The 20,332-nt window shown below is 40.6% G+C and overlaps 1 protein-coding gene across 1 annotated transcript; it reads right to left on the minus strand.

The window, feature by feature from the left end:
* On the minus strand, positions 1 to 20,332 carry VSIG1 (V-set and immunoglobulin domain containing 1). The gene is made up of 8 exons (XM_033072613.1): positions 20,262 to 20,332; positions 17,023 to 17,183; positions 11,163 to 11,270; positions 4,979 to 5,177; positions 3,190 to 3,345; positions 2,448 to 2,567; positions 1,602 to 1,728; positions 1 to 184 (listed from the first exon to the last, which is right to left on the minus strand). The coding sequence occupies exons 1-8, from the start codon at positions 20,296 to 20,298 to the stop codon at positions 1 to 3; spliced, it is 1,092 nt and encodes a 363-aa protein (XP_032928504.1). The 5' UTR covers positions 20,299 to 20,332.

A 20,332-nucleotide genomic window follows, 5' to 3' on the forward strand; every position in this document is an offset into this window, starting at 1 on the left:
CTAGGCTCTTTCTTCTTTCTCTGCTTCTTGCTTCTCATCATTTTCAGGTGTTGCTGGAGCTGTTGTTTCATCAATGCTTGGATATTCATTTGTTGCATTGCTTGATGGAACTGTGGTAGGAGGAATGTTTTCTTCACTAGGTACCTGAACATAGTCTGCATTGGATTGTTTCTGAGCCATTTCTCTGCAGAAAGACAGGATTAGGATTGTGATCTCACATGTTGAAATCCCGTGTACATTAGAGTCTTTCAAAATAACGAATCTGTATTTGCTATCTGAACAGTAACCCCAGTGCTATTATGAGTGCTTCAAGATTGTGTGAAAAGGTTACAATACCTTTGTGCTGAGACAGAGTGACAGCATACTAGCTAGAAAGACATCTGCATTTCTGGTTTAATTGATCCCACTAGAATAAAATGGATTTTAGTATGTTTAAATGTTATACCAGGAAATTAGAAAGGCAAAGTGAGCGCTGGCAGTGTCTGAGGAGCAATAGCAAAACTCACTGCTCAGTGTGAGCTTTCTGGGAAATTCCATGCAGATCTGGTGTCCCATTGAAGTGCATGAAAAATAGAGTTTAGTCAGAAAAGAATTATGAAAAAACTGAAATCTGGAAAAGTAATATAAAATATATTTAGTATTTCAGAAAATATAGAAGTTAGAAAAATACTTTTAGTAACAGGTATTAATTCCATTTATCAAAATGATAATAAACCAACGCTCAATATTGAAGCACTTTCACATGGTAAAAAATATCAGATGCTAGTGGATTCATTCAATGCAGTAAGATTTATTAGGATCCAAGTAGAAAACTAGATGTTAATGCTACATCAATTGAAAGCAGAAATCAGGTGCTTGAGTGACTGATCACTGGTCTGGGTTAGCACAATTCCGTATTAGGAAGTCTAAAACTTGTGCTTCAGGGAAGTCACTTTTTTTTTCTGGCCTCATCTGCATGTAGTCATTTAGCATTTAACATCAATGACCTGAATACAGTCTATATATAGTGCATGAGATTTTCCATATTCTGAAGATTTGGCAATTCAAGGGAAAAAATGAGCAACCAAAGTGCAGAGAAGAAAACATCTCCAGGGCAGGATCAAAATGGACATTCTGGGCTCCATTCTGTTGTTTAAACCTTGTGTTTCCTGCAGTCTGAGATGCCTAGGAGTATCCCAAGTGTGTGTCCTGTAATTTCAGCTAGCACTGGCCTGAGCCCTCTGTGCTTAAATCCCAGTAAATTTCCTGAGGTGACCCCTAGCTGCTCTTTCTTTTTTTACATCTTCCACCAGCTTTTAAAAGATCCCACTAATTGCAAATCTAAAGAGCTGTTTTTATAACTTGCCACTTTACTTTGTGTTGTTTAAAATTACTCATTTCACTGTTTTAGACACTGCTAAGTGGTAGCTGCCTGTTAAAATAGGGAATAGGGCAATGGCACCTTCTGTTAAAAGAGCAATGGGTAAAAAGTCCCCCAAAATCAGATGCTCACTCTGGAAGTTTTCTCTAAACTTGTATTATGCATTTTACTTTACTTCTGGATTAGCAGCAGTGCTTTACAGAAATAATTGTCTTAAAATTAAGCAAACAGAAATTCTTACTGCATCTCATTATTTGGTGACTTCCTATTTTTTGCCTTCTTGGTTAAGACCCAGATGATAATGCAGATTATAGCAGCTGCCAAAATTGCCCCAATCAGTGCTCCAGCAACAATACCACCATCTGAATCTGCAAAGGAAAAAAAAATTACTAGAGTTTTTAAAAAGTAGTAGTAGCATAGCAAAATCCCATGGCAATTTAGTGCATGAGCCTTTAGCAGAAAGAAGGGAGGTGCAAAGAACTCTTTCCGGGAGGGTGGCCAAAGATTCTCCAGGAAAGTGAGAGCTCAGTGCTTGGGTAGTCTTTGCTGCCTCCCTTCTCATTGGGTAGCTCCCTATCCCAACAAATTCTCTATGCCTGGCTAAGGGAATCATTGGGCTGTGATACTGACAATAGGTAAAAGCCTTTGCTTTTCAATCATTCCAAACACATACTGAAATCCAGGTTGCCTTTATTTCTGTCTTTTAGCTAGTGGTCACATCTACAGTGCCCCAGTCCTTGTACTACCACATTTCATTGGTGGTTGTAATTTCTGGGGTGAGGAGACCTCAGTGGGACTCTTGGCTGGAAGAAATTGTTCAAAACTCCTTGTCTGTCTGTTCTCAGTAAAAGCTCTGCAGTCAAAACAAGGTCCAGCTTCTGCTCCTTGCAGGAAATTAAGGTGGAGATGTTAAATGAGTTTTCAAGGTCATTGTTAAGTCTGAGCAGGCCTGGATGAAAACTTCAGAACTCTCCTGTTCTGGTCTTATTTGAAAAAAATAATCTAAGCTTCAAAGTTGTTAAACTTGTTCCTGCCAGCTGTGTATGACCTCCATGAAAGGTGTGATTATTTTCATGCCTTCACTTACGTTTTGCCGTTAGGTCAAGCTCACAGGTGCTGTTCCCCAGGAGATTGCTGGCTATGCACCGATAGTAGCCAGTTTCAAAGGTGGTGAGGTTGCCAATGTAAAGGATGCCAGAGTTTGGATCTGTGACAAGGGGGGAGCAGGTACACATTACTGTTTGTATTTTGTAGAGGCAAATAATTCTCTGTAGTGGGTAACACAGAGCTATTCAGATATTGGAAAAAGGGTTCACCAATTATTGTTATATTTGTGTGGTTTATAATATTCTTTAAATATAAAACATTAACCTTCCTTGAAAGTTGCTCCAGTGGATTATTTGGGGGTGTATTAGAAGCCCCCACTCTGCCATCCAGTCTGGCTGATGTTTTACGCACATTGATAATGTGGTTGTCTGTGTAACTCCACAAATGAAAATGTGACAGGTCCAGAAAATTATCGGGAGGGAAGGATGTGCTAGTACTTGAATAACAAATTGATTCAACTTCAATTCACTCAAAATTTCAAGGGAAGAGAGATGTAAAGACAAATATTTCTCTCATTTTGACAATGTAATGGACAGGACCTCAGCTTTTTTTAAAATATTATTAAATAGAAAAAGCATCCTGTGTTTTTGACAGCTGTCAGTTGATTTGAATAAGTAAAAAATATGATTCTGTAACATTTAATTAGCCTATGGAATACACAGCGTTTGAAATGCTGGAATTTCAGATCCTGAACATGGTATGTTAGTCCTGCAGTTACATACTAAATTGTTCTGTCACAGGCTTGAGGGTGTTCCCATCGACTTTGTACCAGTGGTAGGTGGGACGAGGCAAGCCCTCTTCACAGTTGCATAGGAGGTAGATTTGATGGCTTTTTTCAGGTGTTCCTTCTACTTTGCAGAAAGGTTTTGATGGTTTGACTGTAAAATAAGAACGGAATAATTGGGTGTGCATACCCAGGGCTGCAAACTTTCACCTCAAATTCACTTCTCTAAGCAAAGACCCAAACCCCACGTACAGCTTTCCATCCAAGAGCAGAGTCTAATTTATAAAACTGACCAAAGCCTCTCTCATTAGAAAATGGAGTAATATTAAATATGTGTACATGGCCTAGGATACAGTTTTATTATCTTCAATTTGCATATTAGCAGTTATTAGGGAGTTGTTGAGACTACAACTATCAATTATTTTCATTATCTTCAATTTGCATATTAGCAGTTATTAGGGAGTTGTTGAGACTACAACTATCAATTATTTTCATTGTAATGGGCTACTCACTATTCACTATACACCATTCTGCCACATGGCAACATCATTTTCTTTAGAGACATGCCAGGAGCTTTTCCAGTGAGAGGGAGAGGATCAAGCCCTGATTCTTTCAGTATATTAACAGCTGTGATGACAATAAGTCAGCTATATTTCTGTTAAAAAATGTATCTGTTTTTATATAATGTCCTCACTCTGCACAAAAGGGAAGATTCTGCCTTCACTTATACCCATTGTTTTTCATTTCCTACCTCCAGATATGCTTTTGTGGTTCTTTAGAGCACTGTCAAGGGAAACTACCAGCAATAACCCAGCAATAACATAACCCATTTCTTGGTTTTCATATGAAAAGTGCAATCTTTTACTCAACCGCTCCAAGATTTACTATTTATTTTGGGAATTTTACATGAGAATTATCAGTAGGAGTTTGGTTTTTCAGAAAATGAGTTTACATATATCTTTTTCTTATCCCTGGAAGACAGACAAGTGATGTTGGAATCACATTCCCATACGTCTGTGATTTGTCACGTGGATTCTCAGGATAAAAGAATTATTAGCACAATCTTCTATCTTACTAGGAAATAAAATATCTCATCCCACTGCTTTTCATTCTTTCTGTTCTGCCTGTTCATGGCTGAACTGTTGCTTTCTTCCATGTAAAACAGGCTTTGTACTACTTTCATCCAACATGTACTAAGCTTCTAGAGGTTTTGGGAATTGATGTGAGTCAGAACTCTTGGGCTGTGCTGCTGCCTCACTCCAGATTTATGCAAGTCACCATGATCAACATTAGGTAAAATTAGCCAAGTTTTGTGCTGGGAATGCATGCAATGGTTTCAGTGAGAAGTTGTCACTCCCAGCTAAAATGCTGTTTTATTTTAACCAAAACTAGTGTCACTTTGTTTTCCAGCATGAAAAATGGAGTGAAGTTGGGTAATTCTAGCAGCCCCTCTTACCTGCTTACATAAGGGAACTTTTTGAGAGCACAAAGTGGTTCTGAAGGCCGGTGGTGGGAAAATGAGATTTGCCTGCATTTGAGGCACAGGCAGCTGTGGAGTGGAGCCAGGCCAGCTGTGCCTGGAAGCTAGAGGGCAGCCAGGCTCTGCCTGCCTCTGGAGTTCTTGGAAACTCTGCAGCAGTGACTCAGGGAGCTTCCCTCTGCAGCATGGGCCTTGTTTACCACAGCCTGCTATTCCCTCTGGCCCTGTGTATTTTGAGCTGTGAATTCAGTGTTTCATAATACGGGAAGAAAAAGACAATACAGCAGTAGGGAGGGAAGGCACTTACCCAGTACATTGACAATCACAGATTTTTGACTCTGTCCAGAATCACCCTGAGGGCTGAAAACTTCACAGGTGTAGGAACCAGTGTCTGAGGGCTGCATGTTGGAGATTGTTATTGATGCATTCCCTGGAATTGTTGAAGCTGTTATCCTGTTCTTAAATGCTCCATAGACGTAAGAGTGGCCTCCTGAATAATAATAGATCTGTGGTAAAGACACATTTGTTAGTTCAATAACAAAAGATCTTCTCGCTGCTTTGTTTGGTACTCAGAATATATTTGATTTCTGATTAAAGCCAAGCAATGTTACCTTCTTTCTTGCCTCTTGCCCCAAGAAAGCAGAAATTAAAACATAGTACATTTGAATACATACTTCTAAAGGTTCTTAAAAGACAAGCTTTTCAGAAATGTCATTTTTAATTGTGCAATTGACAGTAGCTAAATCTTTGAGGATACTCCAATTGCAAAATGATTGATGCAACTGCAAAAACAAAGGTGAGACCATTAACATAATTTGAAAATTTCATGAAAAAATGCTACATCATGCACAGTGAATAATGATATTAAATGATGCACTGATAATTGGTGATAGCATTAATAAGCAGCTCACTAGAAGATTATGACAAGGATGGACCTGTCATTGGAAAACTTGGTGGCTGCAGAGCTTTCCAAATACGGAATCTGGCAAACGGAGGACTGAAAGGAATTCACAGGACAAAGGTCTAAGCAAACAAGGCACCTGATCTGCTTGCAGTAAATTTGAAAGCTGTAAGGATGCAGTACAAGAACAGAGCAGAGTCATCACACATGCAGTCAGAGCAGCCATGCTGTTCTTGTTTGTGTCATCAGCGTTGGAGGCAGTGTCATGGATTATCTTGGTTTTTTGAATTTATACCAGGGAGGAAGTAAAGAATATCTGCTGGCCTCAGTGCCAGGGGAGGGGGTCCTATTTGGGATCAAGAAGTTCCCCTTTCACTAAATAGTAAAAAAATGTTTTGCCAAATGATAGACATAGTAAGGATATATGTTTCTAAAGAGTGCAACATTTCCTCCCAAGTTAAAATTGCTGATTTAACACTGACTGATTTCATTGACTTCATTAGCATTAATTGCTCTTAGCAGCATTGTGCAGTAGAATTGGCCTCGTGAGCCTGAACTTGTTGTCTGCTGATGGAAAGGAGAGGTAGAATTGTGCTCAGTGTGGAGCCTGGATGGCAGTCTGAGCCTTTGGCCCCCAGTCTGTTCAGGAGCTGCAGTATCTCATCTGCTCTGGGTAAATATAATAGTTCTCAAGGAGCACCTGCCCTCTGTACAATCGGATTCTGCTCTGAAAGAACAAAGACGTGGAGAACTGCGATTCTTTAATTGTTTTTCTGAAGTGTTAATGATAGTATTGTATGAAAGTGTCTGGGACAGGCAGTATGTTCCCCCAGTGCCTACATGCACACACCAGGCAAAGTGAACAGTTCCAGCACAGTCAGTCATTTCTGTAAACTGGTGAGAGGTGTCTATATAGAATTACAGATTGTGACCCAAATGGATCTGACATTGTTCCTAATATAGCAGCATTCCAGAATCATCAGTGTAAATGTATTTACTGAAGTTGAAGTAACAGCACATTTTTTAATGGAAATATTGGGAAAATGCTTGTAGGAAAAAGTTTCACAGGCTCCTCTTCACAGACCGTTCTCACTTGACTGGTATCAAAATTTCCTTTTGGTCAAAGTTCCCTGGGTTTTAGGGATACTGCCCTCTCTCCCCAGGTGAGAGGTATAATTTGCTTTACTTTGCAGATCAACTGATTGCATTTTGAATTAAGAATATAAATTCTTAATTCTATTTATCCTCCCTGATATGGTGTTGACTGAAGTCTTTAAGAAATGTTATCTAAAATCCTTTATTAGCTTAAGGCAAGGTACACTCCAAAGCTGTCAGAGCATAGCTGGTTTATGCAAAGATATGGCTTTGAAATGAAGGTCAGAATCGAGCTTGTGCAGCACCAGCAGCTCCAAGACTGCAGCTTGGCCCTATCTCAAGAGCAATTTTGCATACTCCTCAGCCAGACTTTATCTTTCCCTGCCCCAGGATTACAAACACCAGGTACAATTGATGCAGGGCTCTGAACACCAAAGCATTCCCAAGGTGTGGAACACTGGTGCAGTGGGGAAACGTAACAGGTCCAGGGTTAGCTCGATGACAGACCTGGTTGGAAAGTCTGTGAAGCTGGATATTCCTCCCAGCTACCACTGTGTGCATGCAATATCATCAGTTTTAAAATTGATTTTATGCTTTGCAAACATCTAGAGGTGGAACTCTATTGCCAAACCAGAGTTCAGATGGACACACTGTACTCCCTGGGGAAGGAGAGTGCTCAAAATAAGGAGTTTGGTTTAAACAAATCACTTATCAAAAAGTTGTCTACCTGGAATTACAAAAACACACTGGCCATATTAGTCTCATTTTACATTTATCTGAGTGTGAGCAATAGCAGAGTATTATTTATCACTGTTTCTTGCAAGAGTTAGAAGTTACAAGAACTGTGACTTCTGACTTCAGCCTCTTCTGAGGCTGGTATCCCTGAATAGCTCTCATTAGTGATGGGCTGGATTTCCATCTCCTCCCCATCAACTGCTGGAGCAGGCAGTGAAAGGGGTTCCATCAGCTCTTAACACTGATGTGAAATTAAGCTTCACAGTGATTTAAATGAAGTAATGTGTCTTGCTGCAGCATGAGGAGTGCCAGGCCCATAATACCCTATCAAAGGCTTGATTGTTGGAAAAAGGGGATAAATTGTACTCAATCTACCTCAGAGTAATCTGGGAGTATGTAGGAGTAAAGAGTAGCAGAAGGGGTCCCCTGAATGCTCATTTAGACACAGTACATCTTCCTAGGAGTCATAAATGCAGCCAGGGCATGCCAGTAAACACGGTAGAGGAGCAAATGCTCCTCGGTATGTTTGACCTGGAGTCAGGGTGAGTTACAAGCTCAAGCCCTCAAACAATGCACTGAAAAACTAATCCCATGCATTCTCTCTTTCTGAGTCAATGAATGCAGAGAAAATATTTCGTGCTCACTGTTAAATCTGAGGCAGGTGTCAGCACAGCCAACACTATTTATTCTCTTCATACATTCCAACAGAGTCTTACAGGGTCATTTTTGTCAGCCATGAACATAAAGGCAGTGATAATTCTCAGGCAATGTGTTCAGTTCCTCTGCAGGCTCCTGCCTGTTCTCATTTCTCTCCTATTCTGTGCTTATCTCCCTGGCTCTGGAGTTCATTGCCTAAAGGAAGGTGGTAAACACCAAAAAGGCTGAATAAGTTCTGGTTAATTGCTGAGTGTATATCTTGTCCCGGAGGTATGATTGGATTGTGTACCCAGGAACTTTCATTTAAAAGGAATATGTTTCAGTTAACTAGCTGTGAATTCGTAGTCCATTTTAAACAATACACTCTAAATGGGTATTTTAAACCCTGGTACAAAGTGGTTTTATGCTGTCCTTGAAAAGCTGGTTTGTGGATTTTGGAAAACTGAAATGAAAACCTTTGCAAAAGTGTTTCTGTTTCGACTCAAAAATAAAAAAACCTTATTTTCTGCTGAAGATATGGAAAAGTTTTTTGTTTTGGGCAACTGCCAGCTAATGATTCCTCCTACAGACACATCATTGACTTTTCTTTCCATATTACCTAAAATGTGTGTATGGGAAAACTGTATAATTAATCAATGGTAGACTTTTTCTGGAAACCTGTTTAACCTATTTTAAGTACACCATCTTGAATGCAAAAAAAACCCCCAAAAAACCCCAAAAAACCCAAAAACCAAAAGAAATCTGCTGTGCTTCCCTTCAAACAATCAGCTTTTCATGTGCTCAAGCAGCTCTAGTGAAGTCAGTGATTTGCCAGAGCAGAAACAATATTGAGGGTGCATTAATGGTTGTTGGTCCTCCTTACCAGCCAGTTTGCTCAGCAAGTTATTGTGCCATAGTGCCATTTCACTTTTCATGGAAGCAGCTGCCTGGGTGACTAATCAAGGAAAAGGAGCAAGACATTATCACTCCTAAAATTGTTGTCCCTGATAACTTCAGAATCTGAGTCACTAGTTTCTGCTGAATGGCAAAGTTGCCCAGAAGACATCTCCCTGACCTTGGAAAGGGCTGCAGTTTAGTGGATTGTTCCACCTGTGGGCCAGGCAGTGCCTAGAGCTGCAGTCTCTATGCAGCCAGCAGCCAGTGATCCATCCTTCTGAGGCACTGCTGTGGTTGCCCTTCATTTCCACAGGCAGTTTATTCTAGAGTGATGGTGTGGAAAGTATTTGCCTGCAGAGGAAGCAGTCAGCAGAGCTGATGCTGAGTTGAGGACTTTCAAAGACTGCCAGAGGTTGAGCAGAGTGTGAGGAACCCACCTACAGGTTTTTGTTGTACAGCTTCTGTAGAAACATCTTCCTTAGCTGTGAAGGGGGTGTGTGAAGAAGCAGGCAGGAAATTAGAAGAAACATCCCTCCCTCTGCTTCTCTTTCTCTTTTGACAGGACAAATACATACTAGAATTTGCATAAAAATGTGTCTTTCATATGGCTTTGGACGGACTAATTCGTAATTTCAGGTCAATACTCCTCCCATCCCCATATCCTGGAGTTACTGCATCACAAGGCTGTACATGCCTAATACTTACAGATATCAAAGTTATAAGATGAGAGGTACTTGAAGGTGCATTAGCAAGTGTCCTGCTTAATCTCCACAGAATCCTGACTGCCTGACTGGGAGGCAGTTTCAGACATGACCTCTTTCCTCCCCTGGCCTCTTCTCCCTTTCCCCCAATAGCACGTGTAAAGCTCAAGCATTCTGTTAGATGATTTTTTCTGAGGATTCAGCATGTGGCTCAGTCTGCCTGGGGAGCTGGAAAGCTGCAGCACCCAGAGGGCCCTGTCATTGGGTTGGGTTTAATTTTCTGTTTGACATTTTCTCAAGCTACTAGAAAATGGAGGACATTTACAATTTTACTGGTTTGAGATCATGATCTCTTTGAATTCTGAGGACAGGCAGAATTTATAAAATAACAACAAGGGGAGAAAATGTTCATCACTTCCTTAAGCATTTTACCATCAAAATAGAGAACAAATGCTGCACACTCAGAGTGTTAATGAAGGCCCAAAGCTCAGATTCTGAACTCAGCTAGCTAAGAAAGAAAATACTTATATATGTGTTGGTTTCTTTGACTTGTGCCACATGACTGAGTTTGGGCCCAAATCTCTTATCTCATCCACAGCTTCTTTTCACACACTTTTGTCAAAACTGATCTGCCTGAAGGTAGTAGGGATATAATAGGGATATCCCTTACTGGGTGTTTTTTTGCATGGGGAATTGAAGATATTAACAATGACAAGAAGTGTCTTGTCACAATAGTGCACTGAAGAAGAAGAAAGGGAGGGAGTCAGAAGCCTTTAGAGGATTAATCATTCAGCAGCTTTAACTGATGCAAATATATTGAAGGAGCAGCTCTTTCATGTCCTCATAGTATCATTCTTGTGGCTGAACTATTAGTGAGTAATTCCTACAGTGCATCAAGAACAAACATGTTTTCTTAGTGCATTTGGTGTAACTGATCTTTAGCAGTTATTACTAAATCTCAGTTTACATTGGGCTGTACCCAATGGTGAGATAGGAATCCTGCTGCAGAGTTTGGAATGGATTATGGCTGGAATGCTGAGCTGACAGCTGAGAGGAAGCTGGTTCAGCTCAGTGTCCTCAGTATCCATCACATCTCAAAATGTTCTTATATTCTAGAAAGGAGATCTGGATGATTTTTTTTCTATATAAATATGTAGCCCCACGTTTGGGCTATCCCATCTTGCTCACATTCAGCCCAGAGGCTCCTGGTGGGTGCACACACCCTTCAGATACCCTTTGGGTAGGATATTCCTGAAGGTGCCAGTTCAGCCACCCAGAATAGGTGGAGGGGGGGAAAAACCCCAACACAACAGCTACATCCAAAATAATTTTGACAGAGAAAAATACAATAAAAATAGGGTGAATTAAAAATTCTGAATCATGCATCTGATTCCACTTATTTCAGTCATGCGCTGGTTTTGAGATTGCAATACAGAATTTGAATACAGGTTTGACAGTAGCACAAATCTGGTAGAAGCCATTTAGCTCTGTTTTCCCCCTTAAAATTATGGGGATTGTTTTCTTACCTTGTATCTCCAGCTACATCTTCCCCGTGCATCTGTCACATACACCGTCTTTTGACAAAGACTGACTGACTTTTCATCCATACTCAGAATACCGTGACACGGGGAGTGCTGCATTTGAGTAAAAATGTGCTGATCTGAGAGTTAAATGAGACTTTAAATCTTCCCCCAAAACCAAAGAGCCACTTCTCCACACAGCTACCATCTGAGCTGATTACAAGGGTGGGTGCCTCACATTCAGCGTTTTGTGCAGAAAGTATCTCAGGCCTTGTCAGCTGCAAGATGCAATAGAAGCTTATTCCAGAATTCTACCTAAAATTATGCAAATTAAGATAAAATTCCAATATTTGCTCCAAACACCCCAGTTACAACCTGATTATTTTCTACTTGTCTGCACTTCCTTTTGTGATAACCACAGGCAGTCCACCATAGTCCCACTGACATCCAGAGTCACTCCAGCTGCAGTGACACGACAGCATCTCCATTGCTCTGCACTGCAGGTGTTGCCTCTGCTTTCCAGGAGGCTGTTCCTTACAGTGCCTGCTCACTCATCTAACTGCTAGATAAAACTCAGTTTTAAAAAATCACCTCTGGGCAAAAAGAAATGCTTATGGATGAGAGAGGTCCTTTCCAGGAAGTTTTCCTGTACTGTCTCAGGAGGTGCTCATCTTTCTCATGGGCTGGAATGGACAGCTCTGCTCCAAAGCTGGTGTCCCCTGCAGCACTCTGCAGGATCTCAGGTGTCTTGTGGCTGAAAGTGTGTAAAGGTGTCTGTCCCCTGAACTGCTCAGACTACATGGAGGGGAATTTGTTCTTTCAGAAGCTGTTATGGAAACCCCCCCATGCAGGGCTGGCTGGCCCTGGCTCTCACCCAGGGTAGCCCAGTGCCCACAGCTGTGCCTTGCTTTGGACTGGGCAGCAGAGCTGTGCTGGTATTGGGAATACTGGTAATCTGAATTTGGGGTGTCAGGGTGGAAGGAGTTGACACATCTGTGCTCAGATCACTCTTCTTTCCTCTTTCCTGCTTTGGGCTTTCCCTCCTTGTCCCCTGCTGCTGACCAACATGCCACAAATTCACTTTTTTAAGAGAAGGTTTTCATAAGAGGTCTACCAATAATTCTGCTTTGCCTAAAAGTAACAGGCACCCATGATCTTTACTCATACAGTGAATTTAATATTCCAATCAAGAATCCTGCCCTAGGCACATCTTGGTTAGGCAGGGTCCCTGATCATTTCACTGGCTTTAGCTGTGGGTGGCCCAGGCTGAAGGCTCAGGGTGTGGCCAGGTTAGGTTCAGGATTGTATTTAGCTTTTTAAGGCTGCAGCCTTGCCTGTGAAGAATCAACAGAGACTTCAGCTGTCAAACATTTACTTAGGTGCTTTACACTGGGGCCACCCAAGTGACTCAGAGCCTGAAATGAAGCACAGATGTAGGTCTTAGCAGGAGCTGAGACTTTACCTTATGAACCAGGCCAGGCCAGGATGTGCCCTGGGTGAGCAGAATAGTGTTAGCCACAGTTTGCCTAGGTGTAAAATAGAGATCACTCAGTCTTGGAAAGTTCTCAAGATCCTTGCCTAGGAGTTATTTAAAATTTAAATTCCACATTAAAGGACGTGTTGCTAAGGAGTAAATGACAAAAAGTTAAAAATATGTATGGCATTCTGTTTTCCATGATTTTATACTTACGTTTTTAAGTTCAAGTGAGGGAAATTATTTCTACTAGAGATACTTCTCAGGAAAAGAGCAGAGTTAGGCTCAGTTATTAAAAAAGTTAATATTCACCCACTAAAGGGTGCTGTTTTCAAAACAGTGCTGTGAACACCTGGCTCTGTTTGCTTCCTCCCCTTTTCATTTTGCTGCCTGTGAGCCTGGCTATGGTATCTCCTCCTTGCCCACGGTGGAACTGCCATGGTCAGAGCAGAAATAGCAGCAAAAGATAAAACCAGCCTCACAAAGGCTGTGCTGGGAGACAGATCTGAATCAGTTGGGGAGGGGGGGGAAGCTGCAAATTAGTGAAAAGCACAGCCTCACCTTGAGGCAAGGTAAAATCTGTTGCTGAGTACTTAGGGACATTAAATTAACACTGGCACTAGTCCTGATCCTGGCCTTACTGATTTCACTCCAGACTGTACCTGAGCTTATGCATCTCAAAACACTGCAAAATCTGTACTGTAAGTGGCAGTGTAAAATAAACGGCCTCTGGCCTTTGCTTTTTATGTTATGTCCTAAAATCTAGTAATTTAACCCTCCCATTCATTAATGCTTAAAGCCAAAAGCTTCTTAATGGCAAAAATTTGCCTTAATTGTATTTAACGTTTATAAGTGTATGTAATGTTTACAGCTTGCTCTCTTATTTCTTGCCACTATAGAGAGAAAGTGCCATGTTCTCAATTGTTTAAATAAACAGTAGTTATCAAAATCAATATTTTTCCCCCCACATATTGTTATAAAGAATATCTCCTCTGCTTAATCTAATTATTTTGAGGATAGTGCCCATGTGAATAACATGGTCATCAAGACCTCTAGCATTTAATAAGATGTCAGGAATTTTTTAAAATTTAGTAGGTGGGAGAAGATATATTTTTTGTAATTTTTTACAAAAATTGTAAGTCCCATGTCTTCAAAATACTTGGCAGAATTTTCCAATATTGAAAAATGGAATTTGAAAATGTTATTGAATTAGTTGCTGAAAAAAAGAGCAATTTTGAGTAGACAGAATTTTCAACAAAATTTTCAGGGCAAATATATGTTATCTTGAAGGAAGTGTTTGGTATTTTATTATGGATCTGTTAGAAGTATCTAACTATCTGATAAAATGAAAAAAAAAATTATTCCAGTTAAAATTCAAGCTATTGTTCTAGTGTTAAGTAAGATATGGTGCCAGTCTTTCCAATGTAGTTGGGTTTGTCATCTTACTAGCATATTAAATACATTTTTGAATTGTGAAACTTAATTCAGCTATATGCCAAACCACCAGGGCAAAGCCAGATTTTTAGAGAATATCTTTTTTTGTTTAAACCTGTGGGAGAAAAACATGCAGGCTTTCAGGCTCACAGTCCTTTCTGAAAGTCAGAAGAGCTATCAGCCTGAAATAGAAATACCAGCCTCATGCAGAGGGAGAGTGAAAATCCAACTTTATGTTCAGCTGTGTTGTGTGATTTCTTAAACCTTATTTTCCACAAACAATCACAATCACAAACCTTTCTTCCCAGTGTTTGCATTAACACCATTCATTTTATTGTGAACAGGTTCAAAATGGTAAAGAATTGGCAGGTAGTGGTGAAAGGATACAGGGTCAAGTAAGACAAGACTGAATGCGTTGCTGAAAGCATTTTTTAAAAAGAGCAATGGCTCTGTCCTGCACCCTCCAGGGACACAGCAGGGTCCAGGGAGCAAAGGGCTCTGAGCCTCGGGGAGCATGCCAGCCCAGAACTGGAGCTGCAGTGGGAGGAGATGGTGCCTTGGTGTTCAAGGAGAATGGGATGTGCACTAACCCATGGCCTTCCCAGAGTGAACTACTTTATGTACTGAAAATGCAAATCATCCATCACAAACATAGCCATTACAAATGTGTGAAAGGGAATTTGCTGTGAAATTAGTTTCAGATGGGGGAATCCACCTGCAATTTTTCCCAGTAGTGTTTCTCATGGACCTTACAGGCACAGCTTTCCCATTGCCTGTTAAATAAGAGCTGCAGAAGCTGGGAGGGAGCACCAGAGGGATTGATCCATAAGGTTTCCCTGACATCTGGTAGTCTTGCATCAGCTGGTTCTTTTTGAGTGTATTCTGAACTACCCACAGTGTTTTATGATTATAATTTTCGGGGGGGAATTTTCCTTATCATTAGCCACAGTTTACAAATGGTTTTCCCCTCCTGAATCTCTTGAAACGGTGTGATTCTCCCTCTGAAATACTTATAACTGCTATCTGCTTATTTCTCTTGATTGTGACCAAAAAGATATATGGCATTTAGTGCGTTGCAATATGGAAAATTTGATGCAAGTAGAAAAGAAAGACTCTAACCAAACCTGGAGAAGACCAGCTTGATCCTATGTCAGTGCTGTACTTCCTACTTGAACAAGCAATTAAAATTTAAGATGTAACATACTGGATCAGAATTATAGTATATTGCTCTATATACAACTTAGGAAACCTGCAGCTACAACTCTTTCAGAAATAATTCTTCATTTAATAAAATAGTTTTAACTTGAGGAAAGCAAACAATGAATAACAACTATTCAACTACACAATCAGGCAAGGTATGCCCACATCAGTCTGGCATTCAGCTAGAGTCAGAATTTGGGCCGGGCCCAGAGTTAGTACTGAGCACTGATACAGGCTTTGTATGTGACTGTGATACATTGCAGGTGAGTGAGCACTTCTGTCTTAGGTTAAATTGCCATTTCTTACTTTTTGGCTATTGCTGTTCAATGCCAAATATGTTACAACCTGCACATTCTGCAAATTACAGGCTAATTCTGCTGTAGTTGGTAAACCAGATGAAGGTACAACTGAATCAGCAATGGCAATCCTCCTACTATTATATTATTAAGAAACTTGTGAACAAAACAAAAACATCCTGAGTGTGGACTGTGACACTCCTCTAAGTCAAATCTTTTTACATCAACTCTCAGCTGTAACATTAGGCAGGAGGATTGAACTTTCAGAAAAAAAAATGTTGGCAACAGGATAAAAACAATGGGAAATGATTGTCCCACAAGCACAAGCCTGACACCATGGAAAAGGAATCCCAGTCATCTTCAAGGATTCTGCAACACTTCTCATCAGGATTTCTCCTTACAGAGGAATGTGTTCCTAACTGCTCATCACCTGCCAGGACGGAGCTGATGGGCGCTCATACCTTTTGTGTTATGCTGGGAATTAAATTAATGGGTTCATTTCCCCACCAAAACATGGGATTAACAGTTCTTGAAGTTTGGGCAGTAGTGTGAGTACATATAGGCAGATACTCATCCCATCCCTGACTCTTTCCAGGCAGACCAGGCTGCTCTGCAAGTTCTTTACAGCCACATGAGAGGCTCAGGCAGGGGTTAGACCAAGTCACTGCCTGGTGTTGGTGTCCTTCCCAATCCCACCCGTGCTGACACTCCAGCCCACAACACAGTCTCATAACACCCCCAAAGTAAGGTATTGTTTGGCTCTACAACTTCTTGGAGTCTCAGGAAAGGCAGGGTCCATTTGCCCTAACCTGAAACTGTTCTGTTTCCACAGTGACAGTCATGGGATGCCAGGAAATACCAATGCAAGTTTGCTATGGCAATTTTCCTGCTGTAATAACCTTCTGCAGAGTGCTGCCAACACTCTTGCTGCTCACTGTGTGCTCACAGCCCACTGTCATGCACAACACCTCTTACTGAGCTGCCAAAAGGCATCTTCAGTGCCTGAGTCAAGGAGCTCTCATTTGACCCTTAAACGGGGAACAATACATTGTCATAGGCGAGGGCTCTCACTAGGAAAGCAGCTTTCACAATGGCAGGAAATAGATGCCAGACAAGAGAAAAGGGACTGATCCAGGAGCTGCAGCACTCGTGTGATTTTGGACACCCCGTCTTTGCTTCACACTTCCAGAGTGACTTGAAGTAAGTTGAGGATCTGAATCACTTTTGTACTTTCTCATCAGTTTGTGAAGGCATTCAGGCATGTCAGTGGGAACTAGGAGCCTAGATAACTTGTTCATCTGCCTCTAAATTTCACTGCACCCCAATCCTTAATCTCTAGGGTAAGAACCCCAACACCACCTGGTCTGTAATAAGGATAACCCTGTCAAACACAACAAGACTCTTTGAGGACTTAAGGATATCTCAAATATAATTTTATAGAAATAATAAATAAATGTCTTACGGTATGCAGCTGGCTCTCTTTGGCACTGTAAAAACTCCACTGAATAAAGAAATTTCCCAGTGGTGCAGAACTGGTGTATGTGCAGAGGAGGGTTGCGTTTCCACCTGTGGTGACATTCACTGTCTTCTCAGGGACGGTCACCACGACCCCGCTGGTGTGGCCTGTGGGCAGAAAGTGTGGTGGGAGATCAGCTGGGGCTGGTCTGGGAGCCGTGCAGGAGTGCCTTACTTGCTGTTTTATTGAAGAAACCTGTAGGATGTATCTGGCTGTCCTCTTTTTCAGTAGTTTCCCTTGGGCTTTGTGTGGAAATTTCAGAGATAACAAGCTGGGAGTGGGTAAAAGCTAGAAAGCAAATAAATCCCCCAGAATACTTGTGCCCTTACAACAAATAATATTCTTAAATATTCTTAAAAAGCAGAGTTCCTAAGCCATACTTGTTCTCATTGGCTGATACTCATCTTCTCACTAAATGTCTGTGGTTAAACTGAACCTTTCTTCAGCACTCACAGTGCTCTTCTGTGCTTGCACTCTCATTCACAACTATCTACCCCTCCCTCACACCTTTCTTGCCAGTTTTTCTCTACTTTTCTTTTGCTAATTCCTTTGCTTTTGTTTAGGTTTCTAAGGTTTTACTTCCAGAAGCTGTTTTTTTTTTTTCCCCCAATGCTATTACATTGGAAAAATCAAATTAAACTTTAAGGAAATGCTTTTACTTGGAAGTTGTAGGGAGCTCTTTGATAACTTCCTCAACCGTTTATGTTGTGCTCAAAGCAGAAGGGGAGCAAACACAGCTTGTGAGCTCTTCCCCACAGTGTTCTGATCAGCCTCAACTACACAATCAGAGCGATGAAAGGAATCAAGCACCAATTTACAGTATTTATCTGTTTCTATCTCTGTGAATTACTAGCCATGATGACACACGACAGCAAAGATAGAGCTGTCAGAAAAACAAGTCTGAATTTCAGGGTTTTGGGGGTCACTGAGTCCAGTTTGAAAGCTAATGTCTAAAGATTCAAACTGAGAATGCATTTCTTCTGAATGAAATGGAAAACATAAAATATCTTGGAGCCTTCTATGCAAAACAGGAAAGGTGAGAATTTCATGTTATAACAGTTTTCATGTGAGTTTATTGCATATATTAATGATTGAGACAAACATGTAAAATATTTTTCTCAGTGCAGGATCTGTGCATCTTATGTTGGGGTGCTGCTTTTGAGAGTTTAGGCAGAATCTGCAGTAATACTAAAGAGTATTTTGCTGAAATTAACAGCCCAGTGTGAGAAAACATTGTTTATAACAAGAAACTATCTATTTTGTCAATGTCAACTATGTAAATATTGCAAATTCATGAGTTCATACAGCATGCAAACCTATCTGAACTGTTTACCTTGTTTGATGGCTTCAATAGCAAAAGCTCACTTCAAGGAAGAAAGGAATAATATACTTGCCATGTTGGTGGTGACTAGGATGAAAATTAATGGGTTTAAGCTACAACAAGATTTATGTTATATGTGAAGACGTATAATACAGTGTCACAGGAATAGCTGGAGACTGACCTAAATGTGTCAAACCTGCCTTTATTTCTGCCTTAGGGAAAGAGGGGATCCCAGGACTGGCTGCCAGTCCTGCTTCTCTTGTGAGTTCACAGCAGCTTAATGCTTACTGAGATCTAATACAAAAGCTGTGCCACATTATTTTAGGTATCTCAGTTCACTGTTCTCAGCTTTAGTGCTGGCCAGAGGATGATAGTTTCTTACTGCAGTTTACAAGTATTTATTTCCTGTTCTTTGCAGCATTAAAGGTATTTTCTTTCAACACAATGTTATTCTATTGAAAACATCATTTCCAGTCATCTGCTCCACGTATTTACTTTATCATTCTCTGGCTTTAGAATAAGGAGTGCCACAGAGCCTGACTGTTAGAAGCTTTTCCCAAGTAAATTATTTTTAGCAGAAATTACTCCAAAAAGCATTCTAGTTTACATTTAATTGAAATAATCTTTTGACTGACAGCAGAGTGAACAGCCCCCACAGAGCCTGATCCCCCAGCATGAATATTAATGGGAATTCCACTTTGCATTTATGGCATCAACCCCTAATCCCATTTCATACATACAGGCCTTTTGGTTTGAATAAAAAAAGTGCGCAAATAAGAATAAACTCACTGAAAACAGCTGGTGTGAACAGGACCATAACTTGTTAAAAATGGCTGATCCATGTCTTTACTCATCATTATTGTAGTGTGACTGTTTCCTTCCCACAGAGAAAGTCATTGCAGTTAATTAGGAATTTCCCACTTTCACTGAAGTCCTTTGCAGTTTTTAACACTGATGAGTTAAATCCAAGTTTACTGATCTTTTCTGAGCCACGACAGAAACCCTCTGTCAGTAGTGCCCACCAATATGGGCACATTGCTAGTCTTAAATCCAGAATTTTCAAATCAGAGAACATTGTTTTGAAAAGTATATATGGCACCAATTCTGACTTACTTTTCATCTCTAAGGTAAAAATCTTTTTGGTTTATATGCATGTGAGAGTTAGAACACCAAAACTCCAGGAGCAGCTACTTAAAATATTTCTGTGACACTCAAACCAGATAATTCCACCTGGAAAAGAAGATGTAGAAACTAACTTTCATTTTCTGTAGTAGATACAGGGGCTGTTCATCTCCTTGGAGCATTAAAATGACTGCTTCTGTATATATTAAATGTAAAGCTTAGCACAATCAAATGCCCTCAAAATATGAATAATATATAGTTTTTACTGTACCATAAAATTCCTGGATTCCACAAAGTATTATGTCCTCATTTAATTTCAGGGAAATCCAAAGATTATTTGCATGCTTAAAGTTAAGCATCCTCCCTAAATTTTTTGGTGGTTGAGGGAGTGAGGCATCATTTTTCAGCCCTATTATCAAGGGGAGACAAAAGCCAAATGTGGAAAAACCTGACCTTGAAACACTCGAAATACCTGAATGCTCCATCCAAGAGCTCTTCCTGACATCAGAGCAAAGCATTAATCTACCAAAGACAAAATTCTGCTCTTGAGCAAAAAGCTCTTACCAGGCAGGGGTCAGTTTGTGGATTTCCACAGAATGGTCTGGCAGTATAGCCTTGATTTTCATTCCATGGAATAATTCATCTCGAATGTTCTCCTAGTCTGCTAGTCAGGTTCACCTGCTCTCTTACTTCAACAGGTTCCTTTGTTCCAGAGCTATTTTGATCAGTTTGTTATTCTTACCTGCAAGGATGGCTAGAACTGGAAATAGCTTCAGCATTGTTGCACACACCTTCTGGATGCTGGGAGAGAAA

Source organism: Catharus ustulatus, chromosome 14, assembly GCF_009819885.2.
Source record: "Catharus ustulatus isolate bCatUst1 chromosome 14, bCatUst1.pri.v2, whole genome shotgun sequence".
Lineage (NCBI taxonomy): Eukaryota > Metazoa > Chordata > Aves > Passeriformes > Turdidae > Catharus > Catharus ustulatus.

Coding starts and splice junctions, on each gene's coding strand:
- VSIG1 (XM_033072613.1), bottom strand. CDS start 20,298: ATGCTGAAGCTATTTCCAGTTCTAGCCATCCTTGCAG. Junction 17,184..20,261: donor AGTTCTAGCCATCCTTGCAG/GTAAGAATAACA, acceptor TTCTGCCCACAG/GCCACACCAGCGGGGTCGTG. Junction 1,729..2,447: donor GCTTGACCTAACGGCAAAAC/GTAAGTGAAGGC, acceptor TTTCCTTTGCAG/ATTCAGATGGTGGTATTGTT.